This window comes from Cyprinus carpio, chromosome B11 (genome assembly GCF_018340385.1).
Source record: "Cyprinus carpio isolate SPL01 chromosome B11, ASM1834038v1, whole genome shotgun sequence".
In the NCBI taxonomy this organism is placed as follows: domain Eukaryota; kingdom Metazoa; phylum Chordata; class Actinopteri; order Cypriniformes; family Cyprinidae; genus Cyprinus; species Cyprinus carpio.
Window position 1 is genome coordinate 3,068,173 of NC_056607.1, and position 9,926 is coordinate 3,078,098.

The 9,926-nt window shown below is 36.5% G+C and overlaps 1 protein-coding gene across 1 annotated transcript; it reads left to right on the forward strand.

The window, feature by feature from the left end:
• Nucleotides 1-900: 900 nt before the first annotated feature.
• Nucleotides 901-8,612, forward strand: ube2v1 (ubiquitin-conjugating enzyme E2 variant 1). The gene is made up of 4 exons (XM_042733596.1): nucleotides 901-1,039; nucleotides 2,802-2,950; nucleotides 7,043-7,168; nucleotides 7,624-8,612. Exons 1-4 carry the CDS (start codon nucleotides 1,018-1,020, stop codon nucleotides 7,768-7,770), a joined length of 444 nt encoding a protein of 147 aa, XP_042589530.1. The 5' UTR covers nucleotides 901-1,017; the 3' UTR covers nucleotides 7,771-8,612.
• The last annotated feature ends 1,314 nt before the right edge of the window (nucleotides 8,613-9,926 follow it).

The window sequence follows — 9,926 nt, forward strand, 5'->3', positions numbered from 1 at the left end:
GTGTTCAATCCTTCTTCGGGAGGGCCATTGTCCTGCAACCCGAATTAAACACACCTAAACCAGTCAAGCAGGTCTCCAGAACACTTTCAGGCAGATGTGTTGGCACAGGTTGGAGTTAAAGGCAGGACTTCGACCCTCGTGACTGACCCATTTACTTTTTACTGCACTTTTTTATGTGCTTTTGCTAAGCTGACATATTTGAATACATTAACAACAAACAAAACCACAACGATTAAGCCTACAGTCATATAGGGTAAAATAATGATAAAATAATTGAGCACATTTAAACCAGTAATGCAGATTTTAAAATAATCAAACATTGGCTGGAATGTCTGGTGGAATGATGCCCGACCATCCGAGCAGCTAAGAAACAGCTAAGACACATCTCTTCCATCTACACATGACACTCTAATAATAGCACTTCATATTATATTTCTATTCTATCTACTTATTTTCTTTTTATTTATTAAAAAAACTTGACCCTCTAAAACGAATACTCTCGATTCTATTTCTAATCTATCTCCTTTTTTATTATTTATTTAAAATATGACCCTCTAAAACTAGTGTTCCCTGTTCTTTTTCTATTATATTTTTTATTTTTTTATTTTCTTTCTTATAGCTTTGCATTGTTCTATTTATTCTACACTATAGCATCCTGCGTTTTCTTTCTTTTTTTCTTTTTTTTTTTTAAAGTAAAATCTTTTTTTGTTCGTTCGTTTGTTTGTTTGTTTGTTTGTTTTTTGAGTCTTGACTTTCAAATACTCTACCAAATAATAAATAGCCTAAATAAAATAAAAATAATATGAACACGAAAACCAAAAGTACTCACACATCAGCAATTAATTTATGATGACATTTTACTACGTTTACTGAGGAACATGTACTAACTTTACTAGAGATTCAGGAGTATATAATGAGTAATAAACGCACTGAAGTGAACTCCAGTGATTATTAACATGCATAATTCATGAGGCGATTGTTCACAGTTGGCGCGCGTCCCCGCTGCTGAGTAACAAGATGGCGGCCGCCGCCGGATCAGGTAAATTTATGAAAATCTGCCTTTGTATTAGATCGTTTCTTTTTTTCGTATCTAAAATGAGTGTTATGAAATGTTAAAACGCGGAAGAAATAAACTTTCATTGAAATATTGACTCGTGTTGCTGTGTTTAGAGTCTCGGTATTCATGTGGGTGTGTTTGCACAGCATTAGCCTGTCAAATCAGTGACATTTCTCGCGTTTAATGTCGATGGTGCTCATGTTTGAGTCTGTCTTAAATAGTTTAAGATCCATATACATCGCTCCTAATGTGTATAGATTAAAGTACAACGTGGTTTTGATATAGTCTCACTATTCAGTTGGTTAGCCGTGTAGCTTCTTCAACTGCAGCGTCATGATAGAGAAACGACACAATACACTGGCTGTGTCTCAAAACCCTGTGGCTGCCTAACTAGACTGCAGCCGCGTTCCGCGTCAGTCGAACTTCGTTAATGTTTTAAACATGCTTTCTTTGTTGGCAGTTCGTTACTGTAGGTTTAAGAATATGTTTGCCAAAATGCCGTATAGGTAGGCAGCTCGCTAATTTAAGACACGACCGTTGACTTCGTGATGTAAAAACCCTAACATTTCACGTCTTCCATTTAAACACAGTAACTAGCATTAATAATGTCAGTTCCTTTGCAGACCTCTTGTTGAAAATGTAAAGTACGTATTCTTAATCTTTTATCATTTATTCATCTCCATTCCTTAACTCAGTGGTTTGTAGCACATAATATACACCTTGAAAAAATACTTTAAAAAATACACTTCTGTTGAAATCTATTAAAAAAACAAAACATGACTTTTCCACACTGTATGCAGATGCTTGTTATTGTTAATTTGCCCTTTTTTGGGGAGCTGATCATCTTCTCTTGTGTTATATAGAGTGCAGCAGTAGGGTTTTGGTAGTAAAAATGCCATTCATTTTCTTCATAGTGGATGTGATTTTCAGTGATCATTTATAAACCTTTAAAACATACCAGCTGTGAGTTACGAGGCTGTTAATTGATGCTATAAGTTTTTGTCGAAGCCATTGGTCTGTATTTTTAAATAACTTTGTTTAATAGGGGAATTTCCTGTGAAAAATAATGTGATTCTGCAAAGAAATCTGCACCAATCTCTTACTGATCCAGTCCTTTGATCGAAATCGAAATTGCACCAAAATGTATATGAAGCTAATGAGATAATAGATTCAGTCTCCTCATGCTGACACACTATATAAATAGTAAATACATGTAACATATGTTGTTTCTATATACAGTCAACATCTTTAAATCAATAGTTTTATAAATATGCATTGTTTGTCTTTTTGTCAAGTTTTTAGATATTTAGGCCTTGTGCTTGAAATCAAAGTTTGTGAAGTTGTGGTTCACCTCGTAGCTGGTTTGCTTGGCTAATGGTTTCTAACTCTTAAAGATCTTTTTAAAGTCCATATGGGGAAAAATTAATGGGGGGGAAATTCTTCAAAATCTAGGGGCCACTAAATAGTGTGCAGGCGTTGTTGCACTCTTTTGGGGCTCATATTTTGATACCGAAGAAGTCACTGATTGAGTATTGTGATTTCGGTATTTTAGGTCAAGCACCGCTGATCAAATCTAAACACTCATTTTTTTTTTGTTGTTTTTTTTGCATTGGCTTAGAAAGGTATTTGAAACAGAACTCAAATACAAAACTTATACAGATTTTGAAATGACATTTCTAGCCAGATGTCAAATACAAATGTCTGTTCTGAACATTATTTCAGCAGCAAATGTTTGTTTTCACAGGCGTGAAAGTCCCCCGTAACTTCCGGCTGCTGGAGGAGCTTGAGGAGGGTCAGAAGGGTGTTGGAGATGGGACAGTGAGCTGGGGTTTGGAAGACGATGAGGACATGACCCTCACACGCTGGAGAGGAATGATCATCGGACCTCCTAGGGTCAGTTCTACTGGCCTACTTGGCTCTATTGAATTAATGTTAAGATACATATTCTTGTGCATGAGTAAAACTATGTAATTGTTTTCCCACGTTCCTACTCAGAAAGTCGGTGTTTATTCTGTTGGAAAAATGTTTCTGAAAAGAACCAAATGCCAATAACGATATTACTGGGGAAAAAGGCACATTACTACGTTTGACGTGTGCAATATGTATTATCCCTGATACTGTCATAATTGTTGTTTTAACTGACATTATTGCAAAAGCTAATGTCTTCAGAGTGCAGAGTGCCCTTTGTGATCTCGCCTGTTAGAATGCCCCCAGTATTCAAGATTCAAAATGTAAGAGTGCAGGTTTTCATGAAAATTTGCGCGATTACAAATTAGATTCAACTTTATTGTCATTGCACATCATGTAAGGTAGTCTAACCATAAGTGCAATAAGCAGTAAGTACAGAATATACAGTGTATACAATATGTTACAAATGTACAATAAATATACAAATAAGGCAGTATTATGGACATAATTTACAGATTTAAATTATGATATACAGCACAATATACAGATAGGTGTACTATGAACATACTATACAGATGGATTATGTATAAGTGTATGTACACTATAAGCAGAAACTATGAACATATGAACATCATTTACAGTAGTGCAATGGACAGTAAAAGTGCATAGAAAATATTTCAGTGTGCAAATGAATTACTCAGTATTCTGGATGAACATACAGTAGTGCAAGTAGCAAAAAGTTTACTGTTTTTTGCTTGTTTGTAAATCAGGTGTAGTGATGAGGAGGGGTGAGGAGTGTGTGTGTATGGTGTGGGGGGTGTCAGAGGGCAGAATTCAGTAAGGAGACCGCTGTAGGGAAAAAACTGTTCCTGGATCTGCTGGTCCTTGTCCGGAGGGCAGGAGGTTAAACAGTCTATGATCAGGGTGAGAGGAGTCCTTAAGAATGCTGCGAGCTCGACGTAGACAGCGTTTCCTCTGGATGTCCTCAATAGCAGGAAGTGGTGTCCCTGTGATGCGTTGGGCGGTTTTCACCACCCTCTGCAGTGCCTTGCGGTCAGCAACTGAGCAGTTCCCATACCAGACTGTAATACAACTGGTCAGGATGCTCTCGATCGCACAGTGGTAAAAGTTCACCAGGATGGCTGAAGACAACTGTTTCTTCTTCAGTGTTCTGAGGAAGAAGAGGCGCTGGTGAGCCTTCTTGCCCAGTCTGGAGGTGTTTGTGTTTGTCCTCCAAGATGGTGGTTCCTAGGAACTTGAAGCTGGAGACACATTCAACAGCCATCCCGTTAATGTGGATTGGGTCATGCGTGCTTCCTTTCTTCTTCCTGAAGTCCACAATGACCTCCTTTGTCTTGCTGGTGTTAAGGAGCAGGTTGTTGTCAGTGCACCATGTGGCGAGGTGCTGTACCTCCTCCCTGTGGGCAGTGTCATCGTTGTCTCTGATGAGGCCAATCACCGTGGTGTCATCTGCAAACCTAATCATGGAGTTGGATCCATGCACAGGCTTGCAGTCATGGGTGTACAGGGAGTAGAGGAACGGGCTCAGCACACAGCCCTGTGGTACGCCAGTGTTGAGTGTGATGATGGTGGAGCAGGTGTGGCCTGACCTAACATGCTGAGGTCTGTTGGTCAGAAAGTCCATAATCCAGTTGCAGAGGGAGGTTAATGTCCAGGTCTCCAGGTTTTGTGGTCAGCTTAATAAATGTTTACTGAACTGTTTTATAAAATCCATATCACATTAATTTAATTGTATTCTGTAGTGCTACTGTATATTAAGATCACAACGAATGAGTATAGTCCAGAAGAGCCTTTTAATTATAAATCCACAAGGAATAAAAACAGGAGAATTGCAGGAGCAAACGCAGCACACACAATTGTAAAGTAAATAACCGACAGAGAACAGAACAAAACAGAGAGTATATATAATGGGTAAATTAATGAGACGCACCTGAAACAAATACTTTAACAAAGAAACTAATGGCAAGATCAGAAACTATGGCTGCCGTCGCATCATCATCATGGTGGGTGAGGAGACCCCCCCCCACAATATAAAGCGCTTTGAGTGCCTAGACAAAAAAAAGCAGAAAAGCGCTATATAAATTGAATTTAATTAATTAATCATTTAGAAATAATTTGCCATTTCTCTGTTTGAATACTCAAGTGTGTGTGCCTCCTTTAAGACTTTAATTTTTGACCTTGCTTCTGTGATTGACTTACATCTTTGCATATTTATCACTGAACCATATTTGGTAACACTTTAGGATAGAGACCCATTTTCTCTATTAACTAGTTGTTTATCAGCGTGCCTGTTATTAACATAGGATTATTATTAGTGCTTATAATGCATATTCTACATCCCTAATCCTACCCAATGCCTAAACTTAACAACTACCTTACTAACTATTAATAAGCAGCAAATTACAAGATTAATTAGGCAAAAGTTGTAGTTAATGGTTTGTTAATGGCGAGAATTGGACCTTAAAATAAAGTGACTCGATATTCTGACTGATGTCTTGAACTCCACTCTTCACTTTTCAATAAGGTAAAGACCCTTGTGAAAAGGTTTCTTAAAGAAGTGTATTTTTTTTCTCAATGTTTTAATGAAGTAAAGGATCTAGAGTGATCACAGACACATTTTAAAAACTTTTTTTAAAGTCTGTATCTATATATTTTTTTCTGTTCATGAATATAGCCATGGTAACTGGCATGGCATTTAACTATAAACAAACAAGCATCTTTGCTTATTAAATCATATTTATACATGTGAAACTGTTGAAATTATTTAGTTAATTATATTAATCATATTATTATATTATATTAAATTGTGTAGATTATTATATTAGGGCTGCCCCCGACCAGAGGTGGACAGTAGTGAGGTATTTTTACTTTGCTCAGGTAAATTTAAAAAGTATCTGTACTTTATCAGAGTGTTACTCTTTTGAAAACTTTTACGTCACTACATTCCAAAGCATAATGTCATACTTTTTACTGCACTGCATTTCATAAATAAGTTTTGTTGTTGTTGTTGTTTACTTTTAATACTTAAGAACATTTAAAATACCAGATTTCTAATGTAATTAGAAAGGTACCTTAGATTTAAAGTACTTAAGTATTAATTTATATTTAATATGAAATGTAGTGCAGTAAAAAGCATTATATTATGTTTTGGAATGTTGTGAAGTAAAGGTTTTCTAAAGAAAAACACTGATAAAGTTCAGACAGTTGAGAAGAACTTTTACAGCAGACTAAAAATATGTCTACTGTCCAACTCTGCCTCCGACTAAAGAAATTCACCTCTCATACGGATTACATAATCAGAGAGTATCGGTATTTGTTTTCACCCTGTATTATATATAACTATAAATACAGTTGCTGCAATTAACACTTTTTGGAAAGTATGGATAGGGGTGTTATCTACATAGAACTTTTTTTTTTTTTTTCTTCATTTAACTAATAATATAAAGTCGTCATAAGAATTGTTATGGGACTGAAATCATTAAATTACTTCTGATGCATCAGCAGAGAAGTAGCATCCAGCACTTCTAAATTGAAGAAAAAAGCTTGAGTTCCTTGAGGAATTGTGTAGAAATGTACATTTGAGCTACCCATTAAAGCCAAAATATGTTTTTCCTTCTAGTGTTCATGAACCACTCTAGAACGTGTTTTTATTTGAGGGGCATTATAGTTCTGGAGGAATTAATGCACTAAATCTGAAGGGGTTTCAAATTCCTTGGCAGTTGTATGTTCATGTAGACTGATCAGGGCATAATATGTTTAATAGTTGCTTTTATGAGCTGTAAATGTTACAGGGCCAATATTGTTGGAATCACTATCGGAAGGATTTTTCCAAGATGATGAACAATAAAAACATTGACAGCGAATCCATCCTGCTCTAAAGAAGCATTCAAAGCGTCAAATTACCAAACTGTAGCAACAGAACAATATCATGAGTTGGTGTAGATGCTGTTATAGTTGTTATAGTTATCTTTATAGTTTGAACATGTCAGTTGTGGTTTTGTTTTAGAATTGTACTTTTTATAATGTTTATAATTTTTTTTGTTTGTTTTCATGAAGACCATCTATGAGAACAGGATGTACAGCCTAAGAGTAGAATGTGGACCAAGATATCCAGAAACGCCTCCTTTTGTTCGTTTTGTGACAAAGATCAACTTGAATGGAGTGCATAACTCAAATGGTGTGGTAAGTTCAACTGAGTACTGAATATTCAAGTTCTTCCTCATCTGCTGCTTCTGTCATGTGCATTTTGCCTTCATAATTCCTATGTTTACCATATTGTCTGTCTACACTTTGATAGAAGGAATTCTGAATTGCTAATGAACTGAACCTGCCTGAAATGTTATGTTCACAACCTGAAACTTAGACAACCCAAATATTTCAGTATTTAATATGAATGAAGAGTTTTTTGTTTTTAGCTAGAAAGGGAAGCTTTTTTTTTTCTCCAAGTAGCACCAAAAGAGATGAGTTTTCAGCTGTCGCTTGAAAATTGTCAGGGATTCAGCATTCAGGGATTCTCAAATTGAACAGACGAATAGGTCAATTCTGTAGGACTGTTTAGAAAACCTCCAAACCTTGTTGTTGTTGTTGTTGTTATTGCACTGTTTAATGTGTTGTCCGCGTGTCTTTGGTTGCCTCAGGTCGACATGCGAGCTGTATCCTCACTGGCCAAGTGGCAGAATTCGTACAGCATCCGTGTGGTCCTGCAGGAGCTGCGACGACTCATGATGTGCAAAGAGAACATGAAGCTGCCGCAGCCTCCCGAAGGACAGATCTACAGCAACTGAGCTCAGAGCTTCTCCTTCATCCTCTCTACCTTCATCCGGAAAACATTCACACACGCAAGGCTGAGCATTCCTTCTCCTCCTCCTCTCTGGACTCATGAGAATCCCTCCCTGTTCTCCTCTCTATTCCTGACCACTCCCCATGTGCTGCAGCAACCAATGAGCAGTCCTGCTTCAGGAGCTCCCATTGGACAGAAACGATGGATGTAGTGGTGTGCACAGCAGAATACTGTACATCATTCTAATCTTTTTTTTTTAAAGGTTTATTTGTTATACATGCAAATTGTAAAAATAACAAATGATCTTATTGAGTGTAATTTGAGAATAGTTCTGCAAGTGAAAATGAATTTGTGCTATCATGTAACATGCTGTGTGGTGGGAATATTAAGATTTTATCTTTTTTTTTTTTTTTTTTTTTTCATCTTTTTCTAGCCTTTGAGTCAACAGTCTTGACTGTTTATAATCCAAGGCTTCTGGCCTGACCAGTCAAGGTTGAGTCTTGAATGGTGTTTCATTACTTCCTTCAGGCTCTCAGCTTTAGGTCACTTCAGTTAATTAAAAGTTAAAAGCAAAATAATAACATAAGCTCAATAATAGAACATGTTTGCAACAGCAAAGATGAAGTGTGCGATTTGTGTTTAATGATATATTCTATCCCATTTTAATATGCAGAGAAAACAAGACAGATGGTTGTAGGTTGATGGCTCATTATTTTATTAATTTCTTTTTTTTTAGTTTGGTGCTAGGGCTGCAGATTACACACAGTTTTAATATTATATGTTCCATTGAGCTGTTGAGAGCTTTGACACCATGGACACTATAAATAAATTTTGTGGTCAATAATACGTTCTAGACCAATAAGAGAAATTGTTCATTAAGATCTGTTGCATTTTAGGTTTTATAAATTCAGCAAGGTGATCATGTTCAGTTATGCTGTGCAAAATCTGTAATGAAAACCGACAAACTTGCTGCTTGTTGCTCCAACTTCAGTGAACAGTTGTGGGAAGTAAGTTTACATAACCCTTGCAGAAACAGAAATAATTAAAAAAGAGGGGGGGGGGGGGGGGGGGGGTACTGCCTTAAATAACCTATTTCACATAACAGATGTTTGAATATTGTACACAAGGATAAATAACCGAATAACTGAGTCTCACAACCGTGTGAAAAACCTGATTTCAGTTATTTATAATCCTTGTTTGAAAGGGATCAAATATGCAGAAGATGCTGGAAAAACAATGGAAATGGGACCAGGAGGATTTTCCTGAAGAGCAATGGCCATTATAACTGCTCACCGTAATCCAGGTTTTTAACTACTTCATTGTTTAAATTCTGTTATTATTTTGTCTTGTGGACTCCATAGCTGTGTTGTGAAATAGCTTATTTGTGGTAGTGTGAAGTAATTTAATTTGTATTAGAAACAATTAGAAGCATGTGGCAGGTTCTGCAAGGGGTGTATAAACTTACAACAACAACTGTACACAACACCTTACAAAAATAATCACAAGTGAACTCAGTTTTCTAATTTTACTCGGTGTTGAAACAGTTCAAACTAAAATTTGTTTCTTCATCGGAATGGATTCGGAGAAATTTAGCTCACTCACTCTGCAGTGAATGGGTGCCGTCAGAATGATGGTCTGAATGATAAAAAACACAATAATCCAAGTAATCCACTCCAGTCCATCAATTAATGTCTTGTGAAGAGAAAAGTTGCAGGTTTGTAAGAAACAAATTTCATCAAGACATTTTTAACTGCCTCTGACGAAAATATGATAGCTCTATCCATAATATTTCTTTCTATAGCAAAAAAAAAAAAAAAAAAAAAAAAAGAAGTAATCTCATCTGGATCAGTGGAGGAAGTGTTGCTGTGGATTATTGTGATGTTTTTATCAGCTGTTTGGACTCTCATTCTGATGGCACCCATTCACTGAAGCGGATTCGTTGATGAGCAAGAGCTGTGATGCTACATTTCTCCAAATCTGATGAAGAAACAAACACATCTACACCATGGATGAGTACAATTTCAGCAAATTTTCGTTTTTGGGTGACATTCATTGGATCACTTGATGCACTAAATGGGTAACCACATGCACAGAATAAAAGTTTTGAAAACTCGAGGCTAAGAAAGTTGCAGGCAGACACATAAATGAATTCAGGTTTAT

Coding starts and splice junctions, on each gene's coding strand:
- ube2v1 (XM_042733596.1), top strand. CDS start 1,018: ATGGCGGCCGCCGCCGGATCAG. Junction 1,040..2,801: donor GGCGGCCGCCGCCGGATCAG/GTAAATTTATGA, acceptor TTGTTTTCACAG/GCGTGAAAGTCCCCCGTAAC. Junction 7,169..7,623: donor TGCATAACTCAAATGGTGTG/GTAAGTTCAACT, acceptor TGGTTGCCTCAG/GTCGACATGCGAGCTGTATC.